The sequence below is a fragment of the Melozone crissalis genome, unplaced genomic scaffold (assembly GCF_028551555.1).
Source record: "Melozone crissalis strain CALT ecotype California unplaced genomic scaffold, PUWL_Pcris_2 ptg000023l_1, whole genome shotgun sequence".
NCBI classification, from domain to species: domain Eukaryota; kingdom Metazoa; phylum Chordata; class Aves; order Passeriformes; family Passerellidae; genus Melozone; species Melozone crissalis.
Genome location: NW_026535801.1, coordinates 24671057 through 24693945, shown reverse-complemented (window position 1 = coordinate 24693945; position 22889 = coordinate 24671057). Strand labels below are relative to the sequence as shown.

The following is a 22889-nucleotide window of genomic DNA, read 5'->3' as shown; positions in this document are numbered from 1 at the left end:
TATTTTGTCTTTTAAAAAAATATTTAAACTATCAACATTCAAACTTCAGAAATACAGATTTAAATGTGTACTAAAATTTCCATCTGAAATTTCAAAGCCTAGTAAATATTTGGACTTGCATATTTTAGGCAGTCATTGTGCAAGTGTATTGCAAGTACATTTCTTGCTGAAAGCATGAAGATATGGTGTTTAATCGTGTCTCAAAGAATGGACACAAGAATAGATTTTTGCCTCAGTCTCTCCAGATCAGTATTTTCTTTCCATGAGCAGTATAGTAAAACTTTGAGAACGTAAGGCAGGAACTGCAGTACCTATGGAAACAGAAGAGATGTGGTGCTCATCTTAGTGCAGTAAGTGCTTCAAATTGTATCTTTTTACTTAAGTTTTGTAGTGCTTCAGAGGTGAATTGTTGGAGAGCTTTGACTTTCAGATTTTCAGCACAAATTTTTTTTCCACATAGTTAGGTTTTTGTGAGTTGTAAGGTCAGGATCAGTCACTAATATTCAATAGGTCATTTGTCTGACTATTGCATTGATTGAGGGACTGAGAAAGCATTTCTAAAAGCAAAAAAGAGATTATATTTCCTGGTTATAATCACCTGTTTTGTATGTAATCTTTGAATGTGTGTACAAACAAAATCCTACTGAAATAAATATGCTGTCATTTTAATCAGTGGTGGAATTCCTAAATGAGAATTGGGCACTGATTCTGGCTGCTCAAGTATTTAATTGCAAAATGACAGGTTGTACATGTACCTGTAGTGAGGGCAGCTAGGGAGGTTTTCCTGGACAGATGTGCCCTTCAGCAGCTGCTCTCAGCTCATTCCATGGGGCTGTCTCTGGCTGGCTGCCATTGCTTCAGTGCGTGTTGAGTGAGAACAGTTTCTGATCAGATGGATGTACCTGCTGCTTATCTCATGGGTCAAAAGTACTTGGATTGCTGAAGAGCTCAGATGCTCTCAGGTCACATGCTGACTTTTGGGCTATGCAGATAGGCAAAGGGGTTGACATTAAATACACTCTGGCCAAGGTCTTTTCCTTATGGCCACTCTGTTAGCCGAGGGGAAAAGTGGCCATTCCATGGACTCCTTGCTGGAGGTGCCCAGCTGCAGATTGAGGATTTTTGTGAGAGTATTTCAGAACTGCTCTGGGTATTGCTGTGGCCTGGTTTGAGAAGCAGCTTCAACAGGGAGATGGGTGGAGATCAGATGGTTAGGTGAAGGTCCCAGCATGAGTCAGGGATGAATTCTGGTTCTGTTGGAGAAAATGGCAAAATGATCCTTGATTCAGGCAAGTCAGGATTTTGCTTAAGCTTTTTATGTTTCATTCATTTAATCTGCCTAAGTGGCATGGGAAAATTTGCCTCAGGGGAAATCAAGTTTGCTGTGTTTCATGTCTCTGAGGATACATAAAACACTGTATCCAGTATATGCATGAATATGACTCAGGATATGCCTCCTGACACTTTTTACAACATTCAGATTACGTGGATTGCTTACTGAAAGTTACAAAAAACCTTCAATCTTAATTAGAATATAAATATCTCTAGCACAACACAGAATGATGCAGAAGCCGAGAGTTTAAACCTAATTAACCAAAAATTAATTGTAAATTTTGTAGAGATTTTTTGTAATTAACAACCTGCATGAAGGATAATTTTGATAGTGGATACTGAACAGAAACAGTGAAACTCTAGAGCTTCCAGATTTAATTATTCTCTTTTAAAAGAATTATTTTAGTTTTTTTTTCTTCTTTTTATATTTGTTCCAGCTTGTGACAATAATTTAAAAATTATTTAAATGAAATTTTGATTATGTACTGTTAGGGTTAATATATGAAAAACCTCATTGTGATTAAATGCTAAACTCCATATATTATTACTTAGTAGAAATTTGAGTTTTAAGCAGCCTTTTATTCTCAGAGACTGGACCTTTTTTGTAGAAATAACATCATAGCACACCTGTCTGCCACTGACATTATTTACCTGAAAATTAATAGGACCTAGCAGCTCATAGGACTGAAAGAATATAAATTTTAATAACCTGGCCTTGATTCACCCATGCCTCAATGTAGAAACAAGTCAGGCACTGGCTCTGCTTGGTCAGACAGGAGCATCAGCTGAGATTTCCCTTCCCCTTGGCTCCCAGGATGCTCCAGCCTACTGCAAATAATTTGTTAGCATGTCAGCACAGATCCCCTGCTCCCAGCTGCCCTGGCTGTGCTGCCCTGGGGTGCCCAGCTCATCCTGACATGGGCGCTGACCCCGCTCGTTCGATGGAACAATAAAAGCTGTGGAAACACAGGCCAGAGTGATTTGGCTTTGTCTGTACCTGAAATGTTCCTCTTTCATTTTGTTGCCTACCAGGTATCACAAGCTCAAGCTTGTTCCCTTTGTGATTCCTAAGGCACATGTTTCTGTAGTGCCTCTTCTCTAGTTTTGTTTTCTTTTTCCTACGTAATTCATTATTGCTTGAGATCTCACTTTTCTCCTCTTGTCCTGGCAGTCACCTGGTTTGATCCCTTTGCTCCCCTTGTCCCTCCTCAGCAGTTTCTGTGTTAGTGGAAGGTGGTTCACCTTGAACAGTCATGAATAAGTCTGAAGCATGTGTTCACAGAATCTCTTTGAAATTATGAATAATGAAATAATGGAAGCAGACAAGTGCCACAGTGTTGGTTGCACACCACAATCTTTAGCTGATAATAAGGTTTGGTTGTGAATTTGGCTTGAATGTGCTCTGAGCTTCACAGACAGGGAACCTTTTCAGTATTTGTAGGGACTAATACATTCAAATGCTTCACTTTGTGAAATCCCAGATGAAACTGACATAAACCAATTTGCCATTGTTGGTGAAAGCTGCTAAATTGCAGCATCAGAAGATAGAAACATTCATTTTTTAACACACGATTGTACTTGTACTGAGGTTGCTTTTTCTTTTTTTTTTTTTTTTTTTTTTTTTTTTTTGCTTGCTGCAAATTTAGAAATATAGGTCAAATTCTTCCCTCCAATAACCACAGCTTCACTCTCCATCAGTGGAAAGAGTTGTATATCTGAGCAGGTTTTTTTTTCTTCTCTCTGGCAAGGTCATGATCTCATGATAGAACCATACATACAACACCTCTGGGTTCCTCTGGAGGAATCTAGGAAATTTGAAACATAAGTGCTGGTAAAAAAGTATATTTTAGCCCACCTACAATCTGGAAAAATCTTTTGTTAAAATGCAAGATTTTTTTGGGAGGGCAGTGAATGATCGAAGCTTTTTAAAAGGTCCTTAACTTTAATGACTTTAGTGAGATACTCTTATCCTCCATATTCAGTGTGTCCTTAATGTTATTGTGGGTCAGGGATATTGGTTTTTTTTTTTTTTTCTATATAATTTTTGTCGTAATCTACTCTAGAATATAAATTACATGTATAATCTAAAAGAAATTTTGAAGGCTTTCTTGTCAGTTCCTCCAAATTATGGCATCGCAAAAAGGTGAAAAATGGGTTTTGGGCAAACCATAACCACAAACAGCAATGTAAACTGTTGATTTTGGAAGGATTGCTTTTGTCCTTTCTGCTTTTTCTTCAACTCTGCCTCCCTGCTGCATTACAATAATGAATCATGAATCATGTACTTCCACTCCTACACAATTCACCATCATCACTTTCTTTCCTGTAAGGAAAAAGGCAATTTTTTTAACCCTACATGGGCTGATGGTTTTCTGTCTCTACCTCGCCATTCATTTTTGAGAGGATGAAACATTGCATTTGGTTCAGCTCTAGCTGTCAGTGCACAGGGGGAGGCTTCAAGCACTGAGTGTTTTCCCCTCTGGTCCTGCTGAGGTCAGCACTCAGCTGAGGCTTGGCTTGAGCTGCTGGCAAAGTGCTCTTTCTCAAGGCACCTTGCCTTTGCAGTGTGTTTCCTCAGTAGGTCACAGAGCCTGCCTTTGCTCTTTCTGGAGGTGTTTCAAGACCCATCTGTTCCCTTGTCTGCCCCTTCCCTCCATGCCTGTGAGCAGGGATCTGAAAGCCTTGGTGCCAGCAGGTGCCTCAGGCAGATTCAGGTAATCCCAGGTGGAAGGCAGCACAAGCACACAGACCCTGAGCAGCTGGTGCCCATGGATGTTTGGATCCAGGACAGTCATTATTTTACACAGTTGCCACCAACTGGGCTGGCTCACTAAGAAGCTCTAAAGTATCTCCTTGAGTTCCACATTCCTGGTGTAATATGGAGACCTGAAAGAATTTCCATGCTGAGAGAGGATCTTCTCCATGGTTTATGCTGTGTTTATGTCACAATTTAAAAAATCAGAATTGGTTTAGATATCAGTGAGCCATAGGATTTATCTGATCTTCTTGAGTTTTTCTATTAACCTTATATTAGCATCAGTAGTGTTTTATCATAGAAAGAATATGATTTTGTCCTTGCAAAAACACCCTCTGAACTCAGATGTTGATTTATTCCAGATGGGCTGCTCGGAAAGCGAAGCATGAACACTTGCATTTTTTTTCAGTATTAAGATTTAGGACAAAGTAATTTTATAAAACAGACCCACTGAGAAAATACAATAATACATAAAGATTATTTACAGTGTGAAAGCTTATTAAAGAAATGCAATGCACTGAATTGATCTGCTCTGCAATGACGTTTATACAGAGCTATACATCCACTGGTAAATTGTAAAAAGATTATTTTTAATAAAAGACTATTCTGAATCAAATTGCAAATAGCTGGGGAAAAAAACCCAGAATATAAAGTTAGTTCAAATTTATAGCATAAGAAGCTTGTGGTTTACCTTCAAAGCAATAAATCACTCCTTGGGTTAAAGTATTTAAGGATTGAGAAATAATAATCCTTGTTATGAATAATTCTTTTTTAATTTTTATGGGATTACATTAAACACAAATGATAGTATAAAATATTTAAGAGGAGTCCTATTAATTATTATTAGCTTTGAGACAGATGAAAATACATACAAACATGTGGAAAAATCAGAATCTCCCCATAACTTTTGAAGAAAAAATTATTGTGCTGTAAGTGTCTTCAGTTTGTAGAGGTATGGAATCATTGCCCTAGAAAAGACAGATATGAAACATATATTATTAATATGAATACGTCTCTGCATTTCTTAGAATAAAATCTAAGTAGAAGTGTTGTTTGAGGTAGCTGAAAGGAGAAATTATTCCTTTCTTAAAATTTTTTAAGAACCCAGTAGCAAATTAATAATCTAAAAACCCAAGCTCAGAATAGGAAGAATTTTCTGCGTATCCCTTGAGAATGACTGAAGTAACATCTAGAAATGGTTTTCAGAACCTGGCATTCTGTGTCTTTAAAACCAGAAGCTTATCCTAGCTACCTATCTTATGCCTTAAATAAATGGAAAGAAAAAGAAATGTAGTGGGATTTCTAGAGCTCTGAAAACACATAACCCATTATAATAGATGGTGCTTGATGACAACTTAGGTACTTCTGGAAATCCCATTACAATTATTTAGTGATATGACATTTCAAGGGAAAATGGAGATGGAGAGAAAGGATTTGTAAATATTTCCCTTAATTTAGTAGAAGTAAGATATTTTTAAAGGAATGCTAAGAGTACAGACTTTTTGGCCCCAACACTTCCCATTCTTCCAAAAACAATTTTAACACAAAAAACATACCCATTTGGTAGGGAGAGCAATGTGTTATGTTCACCTCTTAAACCATATGTCAGCTCTGTGTGAGAATGGCTGTTAAGTTGTACCTGATGTCTATGGTTTGTGCCCTGATGTAACCTGCAGTTGTTACTATTTCCCATACTTTAGTGTCTTTGTAGCCTTGCCAAAAGAATGAGAAATTATAATCTAATTGAGCTAGGTCCTGTGAAAATGTATGGCAGAGCAGAATTATTTTCCAATATTTGAGCAATATTCAGTCATTTTAAGTTGGCATCCTGATGAAGTAAGTAATAAAAGACACAAAAAAGTTCGTAAAGATAAATGAAAGAAATGCCCATATATGATCAGATATTATCTATAAGGATAGCCTGGATAGTGGATATCCTGGTTGATCCTGAGTTCACTCAGTTGTAGAGGCCCTTTCTTGTTAGAAATTTTAGTCAGGTTTTCCTGAGATCTGCCCTGCTCTGTCCATGTTTGACCTTCAGTCTTGGCAAATTTAGAGAGCTCTCTGCCTTGGACAATTTGTACAGAAAAACATACATTACATTCTAGCTCATAATACTTACCATGAAAAGGTTACTTGAAGTAAGGTAATACAGTAATTGGATTTCTTTTGTATTTCCTCTTTCTTTTTTTTTTTTTTTTGCTGCTTCTATCATTCATTGTCATTTTGTCAGCAATTCAGAATTCATTACTCTTTTGTTCCCAGATGGTCTCTTTTTGCTCCACAGTTGTGATCTTTTAATAAACCAGAACTACTTAACTCTCAGATTTTTTTATTTTTCCTCTATGATTTTTCATAGAGCAAAAAGAGGACTATTGCTTTTCCCCTGTCAGTTTCTTTTCTCTTATTTGTCTGAACCTTGTAACAAGCACCTACCTTTCTCCATGTGTTTATTGAAATTATGCCTAAGTAGCACTCTGCTGGTCTCAGTAGGTTCACACAGAAAGAGTAAAATCCACTTTGTTTTTTCTTGATGTCTATTTCAGTTTCCAGGTTCCTGGTTTTTTTTCCAGTGAACTGATTTTGTCTGTATAAGGAAAATTGTTGTGGCATTCAGACACACACACACACACACGAATGTTCTGGCACTGTATCTCAGTGTACTGAATAAAGAACAGTCTGGACTCAAGTACTGCTTTCAGCCCTGGAAATTAATTGAAATGTGAGTCTCAATCAGCATTTCCTGATGCAGGTACAATCTGATCATTGACGTGGGAGAAAACTAGGATAAGCATGCCCACTTCTATCACAAAGCAGCAGGAATGTACTTAGTAACTAAATTAAAAAAGGAATCTATTTGCACCTCTGGAAATTACTGAAGTCTTAGGAACAGTAAACCTTCCTTTCAAAATGTTGTTTTGCTTTTTCTTCTATCCAAGGAGGGGGAAAGGAAATGTAAAGTACTGCATTAGTCATGTCCTTCGGTATATTTTTAATGAATTTTTCCTTGTGTCATGCACTACTGACTGCAATGCATTTGAAATACACAAAAGGCAGCAGTTCTCTTTAAACCATTTCTTGGGTTAAATGTGATAAGCAAGAAGAAAGAGGTATATAATAAATAAATAAATAAATAGTTTTCAACTTGTGGGCATTGTATTAGGAAGATCTCCTGACTCTACAAGAATAGTCTTTCAAAAATTGTTGCCTCTGCTTTCTAGCCTCCTCTACATGGATCAGTGTTGGGGAAGTAGATAGTGTGGTGTCCAGACTCTTTTCTCCAGGATTTTTAGCTCTGCCTCTGCAGAGAATTCCTGTCAGTATTGAATTTCTTTGATGTTTTGTGACACTTGCTGCCTTGCTGTGTTTTCTGCCTCCTCTGGAGTCTCCATGGGATTAAAAGATCACGTGCTACCTTAGCTTAGTGTTCTTGACCTTTTTTGGATGATTGGCACTGCTGAATGATTACAGCAAAGCAGCAAATATCCATGAGCTGTGTTATGTTCATTTCAAGGAGAAAATAATGTTATTTGAGATGAATAATCTGGGCTATGTCTTTCTGCTGAGTAAATGTAGAAGACCTGCCTGTAGTGAGTCACAATTCCTTTCCCATTTGTTCTGGTTAGTGCACATTTCTGCTGTGCTCTCCCCCTTCTAAATGCTTTATTGTGCTCTGATCCTGTTAGCCCACATAGCTAAGAGACCTAAATATTTTGGGCTTGATCAGCAACATAAAATTTGTCAGGCTTGAAGGCAGCAGGCGTGCAATATGTACCTTCTTATGTATTTAAAAAAATACAACAGAAGAAGTGAAAGCACCCTAAGATACCAGCAATATATTTATGATGTGAGCATGTAAAGTGGTATAGAGATTTTGTGCTCTTTCTTATAGAGAGTTTTATTGGTTTTTTCAATTTCTTTTTTTCCCCCTTTCTTCTTCGTTTTTTATTCAATGAATTTCCCACAAGAATTCTGTCAAGGTTTGGCTCATAAATAGGAATGAGTTTGGTAAAGTTCTTGTACACACAAAGCAAACAGCAACTTTACCAAATGTTCAATCCAAAGAGATCCATGTGTCTCTTTATGTTACTGTTTTGGAAGACATTTAACAGAACACCTGTCTGGCTTTAATGAAAGTTCAAATACAAAGATGCAAATTTGAAGGAAAAAAAAATCTGGCACTGCATCACAAGGACTTCAGTACTGGAATTGCTTCCTGTATCAAGGGATTGTGTATCTGTGATGCTTAATCATCGTCATTCAAGTCAGTACTGTTATGACTATTAGCATTAGAATAATAAATATTATATAACTTCAAAATTTTCACAAGAATGATACCATTAAAGCTATTAAGGATATTTATACTGTTAAATATCCTTGTAAGGATATTTATACAGTTGTGATATTTATACTATTGTTATACTGCTATTTTTACTGTTATTTGCCATTGTTCCTTTCTCAAAGACACCTTTTTTACCTGTTCCTTTCTCAAAGACACCTTTTTTTACCTGCAGGCCATCGAACATTGTTCATTGGGGTTCATGTGCCGCTGGGTGGAAGAAAAAGTCACCGACGCCATCGGCACCGCGGGCATAAACACAGAAAGAGAGACAGAGAGCGGGACTCAGGATTAGAAGATGGGAGAGAATCTCCTCCTTTTGGTAAGACAAATTTTATTTTTGGGTAGGTGTTTAAGTAATAAATGTCAGCATGATTGTGCATAATCTGTCCTGTTATCACTTGGACGTGATTAGCAGCAGGGTTTTGGAGAATCCACCAGAGCCCCTGCAGGTGATTGGTTCCTTAGAACAAATCCACTGAGGGGCAGCAGCCAGTGGCAGTCAGTATATGAGGAGGCTCAGTGGTTTCCAGCACTGAAGGAGCACTGTGGGAGCTGTTTCTAAGTGTTCTCACAGAGACTGAGGGGGGAAATGCTTTATGGCACCAGCTGCCCTCAGGGTAGGCTCTGGAGTATCTGCCCCTAAAGCGTAGCAGAGAAGAGCTGTGGTCCTTTACAATTAGTTTTGTAATAATGCTGATGTCACTGAAGCTGCAGTGTTTTATCAGATTCAAACCATGCTCTAGGTTGTGTTTACCTTTTTCCTAACATGACACTGTAATTGTGCCATTGTAACATGGATCTGCTAGCTGTGGACTTGAGGAAAAAGCAGGGAAAAATACTGTTTGGTAAACAAACCTGATATGAAACTCCTAAAGTTCTCAAAATTTTAAGTTAGAAAACATTACAGAGGAGAGAGGAAGGTAGTCATTAAAGAATTAGTCAAGCTTTATCTCAAAACATGAGAATATTACATGCTGTCTAAAAATAAAAAGTGCATGTGATGAAATGTCCAAGGCTGTGGAAAGTGTTTAAAATAAAATGGAAGCATGTGTACAAAACAATTTGCTAGTGTGTTTTTAAACCATTAGGGAAATGTACCAGTGCAATTTCAGGTTACAGAATAGTAATTATAAGACTTTCTTTTAATCAGAATTTTGTATAATGTGTGTGGAAAGCTTTTGAGCAAGTATATTCTAAGTGATGATGGGTAGAGCTTGAAATTCTCAAATCTTGCACAATTGTTTATTATACTGAGTGAGAGTAAAACAAAGTCAAGACTTTTTCAAACTTAGCAGATACAAGTTATGTTTTGAAGACTGAACAGTGAAGAAAAAATTGGCTGTGGTGGTTCTGTCTGGAATGGATTTTAAATGTACAAAGACCCAATACTATATTGAAACCAGTTTCTTGGAAAAAAACAAACTTCATAAATTATTAAAACAATTTTCAGAAAGAATATGCATATATACATATAAAGTCAGATTAAAAAGAAACAATTGAAAGTTACATTAGCCAAAAAGTGAGATATCTTGAACTATGAAACAGTGTCTTCTGTTGAGTCATCTGGTTTTATTTAAGTGCCAGTATGTGACACATTTTGGCTGAGAACTTAGCTCTGTTCTTTCAACTTCTGGAGACCTAGGCTTGTGTCCTTCTTAATGTCAAAAGTAAAAAAAAAAACAAGAAGAAATTAACTGGCTGAATCTGTTCTTAATAGTCTTTGACATTTGTGCATGCAATAAAATACAATGTTCAACATAATTCTGTGTTAGGTAAATCAGCCTATGTTCAAAGGATTTCTGAGGGTGAAATAGCAGTAATATGAAAAAAAGTGGATTTGTAGCATGATGCTCACTGCACTCATCCTCTAGTGTACCTCAAGAAATGAGTAGAGATCTGCAGTTTTTAAAGTCACAATTTCATTTTTAAAGGTATTACAGTTACCAGTTCAAGGATGTGTGCAAGTGGTGTCACTTGATAGACAAGTTACAGGCCAGAAACATGGAAATCTTTTCTGGATTCAGACTGCTGAAGATATTCTTCAAAGTGCTTGGTTGATAAGAATTCAAAGAATCCAAAGATAGAAGCAGAAATCTGGAAATATCTGGTCTTTTCACCCTGAATAATTATCTGAATAGTAAATTTTGAGGGTTTTTCCCTTTGTCTATCTGACTCCTGGAAGTTGGGCCAGTGAAACAGATTTTGAGCTTTGACATTGGTCCATCCAGGCAGAAATGACAAGAGTGAAAAGATTTACATAATCAAGGCACGTCTGAAAATGCTACAGTGATGGTGAGGTTAAGCACATACAGAACAGGCAGAAAAATAATACAGAGATAAATAGTAGTCAATATACGCCTCCTTCTTTCACTGTAGTTTTTCCTTACAGGAGTTTCAGACAATTTGCTGTGCTGCCTGGGGCAAAGCATTGCCTTCAGAGAGAATATAAGCATGATTTTTCTATGCTTTATTTGCACAGAGGGTGCAACAGATACTTCCCACAATAAATCTGAACCTACTAAACCTCTATAAGCTTTTTAGCTGTTCTTCCCCATGACTCCAAGTTTCTAACAGTAACCAGAAGTGAAGGAAGCTCAAAAGAAGACAATACACTTCCTTTTTTTGATGTGTAACTCAATATGAGGGACTGTATTACCTGAGAGAGTAGATCCAAACTAGACCCTTAATTTATAAATCATTCTGATTTAATTGAGCAAGCAGAAATGCTTAGCTCCATCTTTCTATTGACACCTTTTAATGCTTTTCTGCCAAATAGTAGAAGGCTGTATGCTTGGGAACTGTGAAGGAGGAGGGAGGGGAAAGAAAAAAACATTTTGATGAGCAGGTGCAAGAAGAAAAGATGGAGAAAATAAGCACTGTGAGACCAACTGATAGAAAACAGTGCTTTGAAGTAAGTCAGAAAAATACATAAGGATTTTTATGATACAAGAGAATAAATTAGCAGTGTTTTGAAGCAGTGAAGTATGAAAGGAGATATAATAAAAGCAAAAGATCCAACCACTGAATAATAGAGGTTCTGGAACAAGTAAAGACCTGAAATATTCAGACATGAAGTGCTCCACAGTGCTGAGTTAACCCAGCATGGGATAAAGCATTATTTTCTGTCATAATCTATAACTGTATAATTTATAACTTTTTCTGTGCAGCACCATCACGTGCAGACCTTGCTGTGCTGTCACTGCTGCAGGAGCTGTGCAGTGCACCTTGTGCTGGGGGCTCTGTGGGTCCCATGCAGAGTCACAGGTGCCACCTGGTTCCTGTCCAGTAAAAACCAATTCCTTTAACGTTTTCTGTGTATCAGCGTGGGTAGAAAACACCTCTAGTCAGTGCAATGACAATAGGGGGAAGCTTCCTGTTAATTCCTTTGAATCCTGGCTGGGAAAGCTGTAACAGCTATTTTCTGGGAAGGTTTCTGCAGAGAATAGATTTTTTTAGAACATTCTGACATTGACTCATTAGCTTTTTTTTTTTGTCTCCTACTGTCATTTTTAAAAAATAACCCAAGCATTCTCAGTGTGCAGATTCAGAGATAACTCCAGATTAGACAAATAATATGCAGAATATGTACTTAGTGGGATGTAAGAGAGTCCTGTCATTTAGGGGCACAGATCAGTTACTCAGGTTTGGGTTTTGTTTTCCCTACACCTGATTCTTGCTCTCTGTCTGTTGCCTCCTAATGAGATTAGGTTGTAAAAGGTGTTTCCATTTTGCAATAATGATGTGCCTATAGTGGCACAATTTACAGATTTGATGGTTTGCACATTGGGAGGGTTTTTTGGGTAGTAAAAACTGTAAACTAAGTGATTTCAGTGGTCTAGGTTTTCACCATCTGGTCTCTTAAGTTTCTTCTTTTTGAAGAGAAGGAGAAATTCAGTGCATTTATCCACTCTAGTTAAAAATGCAGTAGTGCTGTTTGTTTTACTGGAGAGGTTTACTCTTCTCAGCTGAAATGCTGCTGTTGTAATTAAGGCCCCAGTTTCATTTCTGCCTTAAGCTCCCCTTCTCCACAGTTTTCCTTGTGGGGTAAAGTATTGCGACTGCTTGGGAATTAAATTAGGAATTGATGCAAATTAAAACTTACTTGGTTAAAAAAAAAGGCTCTTTCTAGCCTGGGGCATCTCCTTGGTGCTGCTTGTGAGGGCAGTGGGTGCTAGCCCCTGTGAGCTGCAGGGCCACGAGGCTCCATCAGTGCCGTGGGTCGTGGTGGCACTGAAAGCCTGCTGCACATTTCCCTTTGGCTGGTGGGGCTGCACTTGCTTGTGTGCATGTGGATTTTAGTGACAGTTTTCTGTGCCTTTTTTGATGTTTGTTGTTTGCCTGTATCCAGTGAAACAGCTTTTTGGTAGTCATCAGTTAAAGATATTTAATAGCTGTTTTAAAATTGTGGAATAAGGGAGACTTTTTCTCTGAACTGGATGTCTCTAAGGACAGGTTTTGTTGAGGGTTAAAGTGAACACAGCTGTGAGAGCTGGGGTTTGATTACAGCCTCATGTGTGTCCTGTATGAGTAGACACTGTTGAAGCTTGTGGAAGGTTTGGTTTGTTCTTTTAAGAAATCCTGGATTTAGTAATCCCTAGTTTTAAAGAGGCTTAAATTTGTAATTCATGATATTGGATGTGGCAAGGCAAGCAGAGGTGAGCCTGGCACAGGACTGCACGCACAGCTCAGGAAAGGCTCTGGAGGCAATGCAGGCAAAAAAAGTGAGTTGCCAAGTGGGGCTTCTTTTGGTTAGTAGAAGGAGCTGAAGAAAGTAAATCTAAAAGACTCAGCAGGATGTATTTAGTACCTAAACTCAACTGCTGAAGGGCTATTAGTGGGGAAAATTTAATTATTTGTAAAGAGTATGGCTGTTAAGAGAATTCACCTACTCTTAACTGTAAGCTTGTATGAGGAATGATGAACTCAGAAATTTGAATCTCTGGGCAGCTGTGGCACAGATTGCTGCAAATCTGGATTAAAATAATGTATCATAACTGCAGTTTTAAGAATCTAGCAAAAAAAGAGGATAATTAAAGCTTGGGAATTGTCCATGTTGTCAGATCCAAAAGATATGATTATTTGCCATAGCCCTGGGTTGATGGAAATAATTCATGTCAAGAAAATGGGATAGTTCCCTGAAGCAGATTGTACCTGCAGGGATAAAGTGCCAGAGCATAACCAAAGGAATATTTTCTCCCAACCCAACATGTGATTTCTAAGGTCTGTGAAGAGACTTTCAGAAGTGTCCTGTATGGCTGTTTGCTCTTTTATGTGCACTTTAGTAATGCAAATTTAGTTTAAACTTTTACTAAGTTTTCTAATTAATGAATTCATGATCCTTACCTGTACTGATTGCTGAGCTAAGGGCAGGGTCCATTCTGCAAAGGAAGGAGGTTAGGGGAGAATCTCTGTCCACCACTTCTGTGGTGAGTGCAAGCAGGAGGATGATGAATGTTTGTGTCTAAAATGATCCTTTCTTTTCTCTGCTCCTGTGAATTTTTCATACCATTTCCACTTGGCTTGTGAGGGATTGTTATTAATGTCAACTGTGCTACACTTGCTAACTCTCAGTCTGCTCTTTGTCCTGTACAGTAAGTAATAAAAAAAAAGTTTGCATATTTATTATTATTTTAATGAGGATGAGAAGACCACAAAGCATGGATTAAATCTTGTAGATGTTGCTTACTATTTTATGGGAATTTCTGTAATGAAAGTTTTAATTTAATAGTTAGCATGTTTTCCAGTGTGGAAAAAGTAATCTCTTACTTGTTCATCTGCTGACCCCAGTGAGAAGTATTTGGCTACTAATTCTACCTTTTAATGCAGGTTTGACAGGCTAAGAAATACAGGGAGTGTTACCAGACATACATTTTTTCACTCTTTCTAGAGTTTATCAATAATAAACTTTTTGATGAGCAGGTGCAAGAAGAAAAGATGGAGAAAATAAGCACTGTGAGACCAACTGATGGAAAACAGTGCTTTGAAGTAAGTCAGAAAAATACATAAGGATTTTTATGATACAAGAGAATAAATTAGCAATGTTTTGAAGCAGTGAAGTATGAAAGGAGATATAATAAAAGCAAAAGATCCAGGACAGAATTTAAATACATTTTCTATGTACTGAAATCTGTATTTCTGCTTGTGACATCACCTGGTGGGTTGTGTGCAGTTCTGCCTGATGGCAGGGAGGTTTGTCCCAGTGAAACCCTGGCACCCACTGAGGAGGTGTGGGTTACTCTCACTGGTGTAGTGGAACAGAATGTTTGCTGAATTTATGTGAAGAGGCTGAGTGATACTCCTTTGTTACCCCAGACCAAGTCTTGATTTTCCCTTATTCCCTTAGGCAAGAGGGAGCAGCCCTGACCCAGAGTTGTGTAGCACTTGGTGATGTTCTAAATGGGGAAAATGCCAGTTAGGGTTCCTTTCTACTTGTGTTCTGCAAGGTGGGAAGGTGTTGTGGGATGCTGTTTGCCACTGCCTGCACTCAGCGCTGTTCCAGGGAACAGCTCCTTGTTTCCCTCTGGGAATTAGGTTATTAGACACTCTAGCTTTCAAATCTGCTCTTTTGGTGTGTCTGTGCCCACATCTTGCATTTGTTTTAGGGTTGTTGATGCCTGTACAAGGAGTCATAAATAGATCAATATATCAGGTTTCTGCAGAGTCACTCCCTTTCTGCAGCACTGAGTCCCACTTTGGATTTGTGTGTACAACAATAGCTTAACCACCAGGTCTTACCCTTTTATTAGGCCAGTGGAATTAGCCAGATTTTTAAATGTGTAATACTCAGAATTTTCATGCATGCAATGAATTCGAGGTATCAGAGGTAGTTTGGATGCAAGTGCTGCACATATGAAATGAGCACAAGCCCAGAGAAATCCAGGGATAAAACAGAGGGGCTGGTGGAGCCACAGGAATCAGAAAGCTGCTTCAGTTTTCCTGACTGAGACTGTTCATTGGCCAAGTAGGAGTGCTTGTTGATGGTACCCCAGCTCCTGTTGTGCACGAGGCTTTCTACCCAGTTCTAGCTGGTCGTGGAGGGTTTCCTGAATTGGTGATGAACAAGTTACTTGGGAGAATCATCAGCTGCTTATTGTGATACTTCAAGTTCACGTTGCTTCTGATAACTCTGATATAAAAAAATTACAGTGATAGAAATACTACTGTAACTGATTTGCCTCACTCATTTTTTTTTTTAAAGTGTAATCTAGATTGTTCTCATTACTTTTTAGAAATAGCAATAATAGTATGAAGGATTTTTTTTTATGCTGGCTGCGCTACTTGAAGTAGGGATAGACAAAAATAATATTCAAGCCAATTTCTGTTTGCCTAGACTGCAGAAAACATTGTGTCCTAGTTTGCAAATATTATGCTTCTGCACTGAGGATTAAGTTATCACAGTTTGACAGTCAGCAATTGAAGTATTCTTCCATACTGATTTTGAATCACATATTACTAATTTTCTATATAACATATTAATGGCATATTTGGTATTTATTACTCCTATGAATATGAGCCAAATCTATCTGGCATTGCTCATGAATAGTCCTTTTAATTCAGTTTTACAAGTGGAACCAACAGATCTGTTATTTTTATTATAATTTTCCTATTGTTTATGTCTTTTAGAATTTGGTCCTTGAAATAAAATTATTGTACCATAAAGCAAATGATAACGTTTTTTCAGTTTCAGCTTGTTGTCTGACAATGAAGCTGTGACTTGCAGGTTTCAAATATCAATAGAAATCACAGCAGTAAAGAAAGACAGAATCTAGCAGCTTTATTTACTGCCTTGTTAACAAGGAAGAAGATAATTTAGTGTATATTTCGTAATTTCTATAAATGTGGTGCTCAGGGGTGTGGTTTGGTGGTGGACTTGGCAGTGCTTGGTCCCCATGATGTTGGATGTCTGAAAGATTCTGATTCACTGTTGTCAGTCAAGTACCTTGTTACACAGAAGACCTAGAAAGAGCAAATTACTGCAGTGAGGTGATTCCTTGTTGCTGCTCACCTGACTTGAAGAGGTTTCTGATCCTCTGCTCTCCTCCCACGCTGAAAGCTTGTACTTGTATGATGATCATGACTGTCACAGAGCTGCAGCTCTGCTGTGCAACACTGCTCATTTATTACTTAACAGTAGCAGTTGCTGTAAATCAGTTCTGGTGCTGATTTTATCAACAGTACAGGATGTTCCTGGCAATGCTTATTCTCAGATGCTAGCTGCAGTCCAGCTCTCCACCAAAGCAGCTTGTTTTCCATGTTCTGTTAGTAGTCATATGCAGTAATTCATTGTAAATTCCTATCTCACTGAATTTTGTCCTTCTGGAAATTAGTTTTAAGAAGTTGCACACTTCTTAACTAGAATCTACTTTCTTGTCTCTGGTTTAAAGAAAAAAAGTGAACATTTTTAAAGAAAAAAAAAGAGGACTGAACAGTGAGAGAGAGACCAGAAAGCAAAGAAAGGGTGAAGTGGAAGAGTTTCTTGCTGTTCTTCAGTGATTCACCAAAAGTAATTCCTTTAGCTGGACTCCTTGCAGTTCCATCCTCTGGTTCTTTGTAGTACCCAAGTCCAAACATCTCTTCCCTCTCTCCTGTATTTCTCCTTGGGTTTAATTTCCTTGCTTTGTGAAGAAGTAAATAGGCTTTACTGCACTAGATCTTTACACTCTGTTAAAGCAAATAGACCTCAGGTGAAAACTGTCATGTATTGTTTGTGTTTCCTTGCTATAGCAAGTTTAGTACTGCTATCAAAAAGGTATCTCTATTGATGAATTTAATTTTCTGTGTCAGTGGCCCATTTAATTTGTTTGGGTCAGAGCTGTGTTTTCTCTTTAATTAGCATTCAATGGGTGCTATAATCTCATTTTTTCCAATATTCAAAGAGCTTTAGGACCCTGTGCAGTGATGCTCTTTGCTGTTATATGGAACACTGTAGCTTGTCTTACAAATATGTTGTAGAACTGAACTTCATTTAGACAATGCTCAAGGAGTCACTGAGCTGTTCTGCTGGATAATCAGTTTTTCAGTTCACTGGCAGCCTGGCCTCTCTCAGCTCTCACAAAGGACTTTTGGTTCCTTTCAGAAATCTAAAATGCATTAGCAGAAAAAGCAGCCATGTATTGCTAGAGAGGCTGTGCTTCATCAGAGTTTGTTCATTGAGATTTGCATTTAAATAAGCAAATAGGATATAGGACTTTTTTAATACAGCACTTGAGCTATGAACATTGAATATACATGTACTTTAAGATGCTCTGTGAATTTTTTTGAGTGAAAAAACAATAGTATGTCTTCAAAAATATATTTAGCTATCTGCACTGAAAGGTTATGAAGGAAATTAGTCAGTAATAGTATTGAAAGGGAAGTCAGGAAGAATAAAATGAGGAAACTGGGACAGATTAAAAAGTTGTGTATCTCAAGCAGCCTAACGAAGTAGAAAGAGTTAACAAAGGAGCAAAGATCAAGTCTGCAATTGTATATTCACATTAGGCAGGTTTCATTTGGTGTATTTCTCCTACAGCAAAGATTTCACATTTATTATTCTATCTTTATGACCTGAGCTAGATCTGCAGATGTAGACTTATGAAGTGGTAAAGTAGATTTTCCTAACACTGGAGTAAAAGTCTTTTATCAGCTTTATTCAGCTTTATCTGTGCTTCTGTGCTGCTTCTGTATTTTTTTTTTCTGGGAGATACCATTCCAGCTTCCAATACACCCTGTTTCTATACATCAGGTTGTACCTTTGGAGGAGTTTTTTGAAAATTGACTTGACAACTACAGTAAATGAAGAGGTCTCAGTCTGAATGTGTTTGTGTGTAATTGAATGTTCTTACAGCAGAACTGTAATTTTTTTTGTGTGGCAGTAAGTGATGTGCATGAAAACATCTGGATAATCTTATAACATTTGTTTTCTCAGGGCAAGAAAACTGGTGTTTTGGACTTGATATTTTTATTTTTCCAGATACCCCATCACAAAGGGTGCAGTTTATTCTTGGAACAGAAGATGATGATGAGGAACACATTCCTCATGATCTCTTCACTGAGCTTGATGAGATCTGCTGGCGTGAAGGAGAGGATGCAGAGTGGAGAGAGACAGCAAGGTGAGCATTTTCATAACTTAAAAATTATCTGTATGTATTGGTTTCTGGTGTATTGAGGAATGATTTCAAAGCTGTAGCAAGCTCAGGGACAGATTTTGGATATAAAGCTTAAATAAAAACATAATTTTAATCCTTTGTCTGCTAGTATTACTACAGCATCCATCGTTTCCCAGAGCCAAATGTTTTCATTTGGATTTATGAATATAGGTCAGAGTGAACACTGATGGAAAACAAAAAGTAAATATACCATATATATGAATTAAAATAATTGCGTCAGTTCATATTTTATCTTCTAATTTAAAGAATCTTTCAAACTTCATATTTTGTTTGAATACTCAAGAAAGTGATAAGGGAACCATTATAAAAAGATTAAAGCAAGGAATGAGATTACTTTTTTGAGCAGTACAACTTTTACATATTCTAAGTCTCCATGAGCAGTTAGAGAATGAGTATTCAGTGTTGGATTATTTTATTTCTGCAAAATTAGTGGGAAAGACTTTTAGATTGCATTTCTGCTGTGAAAAAAAAATACCGGTACAGAACTTTTCTTTTAATTTTATATTTTTTTCCTTGAGCATTTAAATGGGAAATAATTTGCTTAGTTTCATTAAAAATTTACATTTTACAGCAGTGTTTATTTTTCGTCTTGAAACCTTAGTTCTTCCTCTCCCTCTCAGTTGTTGACAGTGTTCCTCGATGGTGCCCAAAAGTCTGTGTAATATATATATTTTGTAGAACATAAATTGCAAAATTTCTCGAAGGATTTTGTGGGTAACTATGTATGTGGGCTGTCTGACATGAATATGGCTGGTAGTTTTGTTTCTAATTTTACTGCAAATTTCTGCTTTCCCAGAGGGCCAAAAAATTGTCTATGACCTTCTCTTCCATTATCTGTTCATAGGCAGCATAGGCATATGCTAAATATAGATTTTTATGTGTAGAAAATTCTCATATGGGGATTATACTGCAAAAGGAAGGCAGCAATGTTCCTAAATAATCTTATTAATATTCAGAGAGAGAAAATCTAATCAAGGTAATTGTCTGCAATGTTCTCAAACTGATTAGGAATACATAGAACTTCTCTAGGAAGGGTATCAACTTCTGTTGAAATTAAAAAGTAAAAATCACTGTATGTCACGTTATTTTTAAGCAGGGAAATAGCAACTTCTTTAGTTCAACTTAAAAAAAAATCCTTTGTCAAATTATTAAAGAATTGTGTTTCTGAAAATTATAACAATTTCTGTCAACAAGTGGTTCTGATGAAGATAGAATTCAAAAGGAGTAGGTGAAATAAATTTCTGTTTCAGTTGATCTGTTTATATGTACAGGCTTCTCAATTGTTGTTTGTGAAATGAAGAATTAAAAATGTTTAATAAAAACGAGATTGTTAAAAAAAGGCAGGACAAAATCGGCAAAGAAAAATACATTTTTGGAGCTCAGAAAATACAAGAGTGACATGATAGGGGATAGTAAAATTTTCATTAGCTTTAGCTGTAAGGTGAAAAGAAAGGAAGAGTGGGGCTGCTGTGTGGAAAGAACTGGCCAAGATAAACTGGTCTTGTCCAGTTTGGATCCCCAGATTTCAGACTGCATTTGGCATGGGGTGACTGGTTAGAAAAGGAGGAGGTGGCAAGGAAATTACCAAATTCAAAATGAAGAGAAGACTCAAAGTGCTTCTCTGTGCAAATAAGAGGGTGCAATAATTTTCATCCCAGAAATTATTAGAAATTCTTTCCCATAAAGGTGAAAGAACATGTATTTAATGGGTAGAGCAATTCCTGTCTCTGTGAGTCTGTCAGGTGTGCTGTGATAATCCAAACATAGCAATACTGTTAAAGAAAGGACAAAAATGGTTGGGGCAAACAGAGCCCTTATAGTCCAATCTCAGAACCATACAATGCTTGAAGGAAAGAAAAATTATAGACTTGGATATAAGTGGAAAATGGGATAAAATGCAATACAATGGTATGTCATATCAGACTAAGTTAATAATCCTCTTTAATCAGGTAATTGATTTTTGTTTTTCTGGCAAAGAAAAAACAGTGAGTCTAAATTCTTCGAAGTAAAGCATTTGATATGGTACAGCAATGGGAATGTATTACTTAAACTGTATTCTAGTGTAAAAATGCTATTAGCAGGTCAGGAACTATTTGAAAAGGTGCAGCAGGCCATGCTGAGAGATTATACTGTTAGTGTGAAAGGTAGTGACAGCTAACTTCTGAAGAATGAGGCTTAATAAATAGATTTATTATTGAAATAAAAACAGGGATTGTAATAAGGAAACTTGCTGATAATAAGAAATTAGGAGGTATTACTCCTCTAGATAAAGGTATCACATACAAAGAACCAAGTGGCTTTGAGTAGAGTAATAGAAATGGGATGGTGTTTAATATGCAAGATTCTGTGCTTAGAAACTAATACACTGGGTCACTTTAAATACCTGTGGTTGATTCAGAACTTCAAAATTACTGATTTGACTAAAAGCATGGTATGGAGAAGATACAACCTGAATTTGTTGCTGTTCCAGGCTTATTGTATGTTTTTCACCTGTGTGCAAAATGTCACTTGGAAATATTTGTAAATCTTACTGTTTGGCTTTGGATGTAGTTTCAGGTAGAGATTAATTACATTTAATGAGAGTGATAGCACTAAGTGGGTATGCATTCATTTCACCAAGCTCTGCACTTGGTGCACCTGGACTGAAGTGTTGGGCTGGCTCTGATGAAGCACATATGTATCTGGGTATTTTCAGTTTGATTGAAAGTGCACTGGACTTTTCTGTTCCAGGATCTGATTTAGACTGTCCCATCCATGGAATTAGTGTGTGAGCAGAATGGAATGAATAGCTTGGTTATGTTGATATAGGGATAATTTTTTTTCTCCATCAATTGATTTCAAGCCAGAAGAAATACATACCTTTTAAAATCAATAGTCATTCTTACAACAGTTTTTGTATGTGGCACAGCTGTACAGTTGTGCATTCTCTATGAAGATGATGCATAGTTTCTGTTCTGGAAAAAAAAATCTGGTAAGTTTGTGGAGAAACGTGCTGAAGTATAACAGTTGGATTTATTTTATGCACCAAATAGTGTGGCTGCAAGTTGCAGCTGTTGGGAAGGCAGTTCATGTGTCATGGGTGGAAAGTGGTGCCTGTTTTGTAGCAAGTTTTACCCAGACTTCTGGTACTCTTTTGTGCGCTAGTATCAACCAAAAATATCTGGAGAATATCACTATCTTTATGGAGCAGAAGAAATTATGTAGTAAGGAAGAAAATAGAAAGAGCCTTTCCTCACCAGACAGAAAGTGCTTAAGCTTAAATTTCAATGCACAGTTAGGAAACTAAACTCGTGTCCGTAGTTTAGAAAGTAAATTGCTAATAGTGACTAGAAAATGGATGGGTGAGTGAAGTTAGGAAGTGAAATGCATTTTTCCTGGATCAAAACTTTCTTCAAAAGAAAGTGGGTCGCAAGAAACATAAGTTTCTCACTCCTGCTTTGTTCCTGACATGCTTGTGTTCTTTGGTTGGTTTTCAAATCAGTGTGGGCAGGCACAAGCTCATGTGGAAACTGATACAGATTGAAATATTACATTAAAACCATTAACTGTTGTGAGTACATTCTCCATCTCTCTGCTGCAGACATACCACACTACAAAACAGGTAAAATACAGTCACTCACTTCGTATTGTGCAGAAAATGCAGTAACTGTGTCTAAAATGAAGCATGTGCACTCTTTTATTGATGCCTGAGAAAGTGATGAAGGGGGTGTTAGAAGCTAGGACATGTACATAAGGTGTGTGTACCCACCCTAGCCTGAGTTGTATTTTTCCTATAGTAACATGCCTTGCTGAAACTCTTGTTGGCATGTTTTTTCTAGCAAGCACTCTATCAGAGGAACTAAATTGTGTTATCAATAGACCTGTGCCAGTCTGTAGCAGTAAAAGAAAGCTGAAGGGATGAAAGTGCTCTCCCATGTAATCACACACAACAGAGATAGCTCCAGATGTGTTCCAGTCGCAGGGGATGCGTGTGACATGAGCTCAATAGGGGCCAATGGCGTTGCCCAAGAAACTAAGAAAGGCTTTTATCTGTCAGTCATAGCAATTTAAGGGGTTAAACTGCAAAAGTAAATATATTTAAATTTGTCTTTGAGAAACTAAAAGGAGTACAAAATTGGCAAACTGGGATCTATGCCTGAGTTTGTATTTCAAAGCCACTTCTGTCATGGAGCCTTGCTCACGAATTCAGAGGATTGATCAAATGGTATTGTGATTTTTAAAATCTGAAACTTAGAATTGAAAGGCTCTGCATAAGATTAGAGTTGTTTTATGTTTACTGCTACTCTTTCTCATTTGATATGTTAAATAAGGA

At 37.3% G+C, this 22889-nt stretch overlaps 1 protein-coding gene across 6 annotated transcripts in view; it reads left to right on the top strand.

Moving 5' to 3' along the window:
* The window catches only part of SLC4A10 (solute carrier family 4 member 10), a 146526-nt gene that overhangs the window by 57677 nt on the left and 65960 nt on the right, over positions 1–22889 (top strand). For all 6 annotated transcript variants that reach the window (XM_054278048.1, XM_054278050.1, XM_054278047.1 and 3 more), the window contains 2 exons: positions 8602–8748; positions 18382–18520. In XM_054278048.1, coding sequence (XP_054134023.1) covers positions 8602–8748; positions 18382–18520 — 286 coding nt within the window. The remainder of the gene's footprint in view (positions 1–8601; positions 8749–18381; positions 18521–22889) is intronic.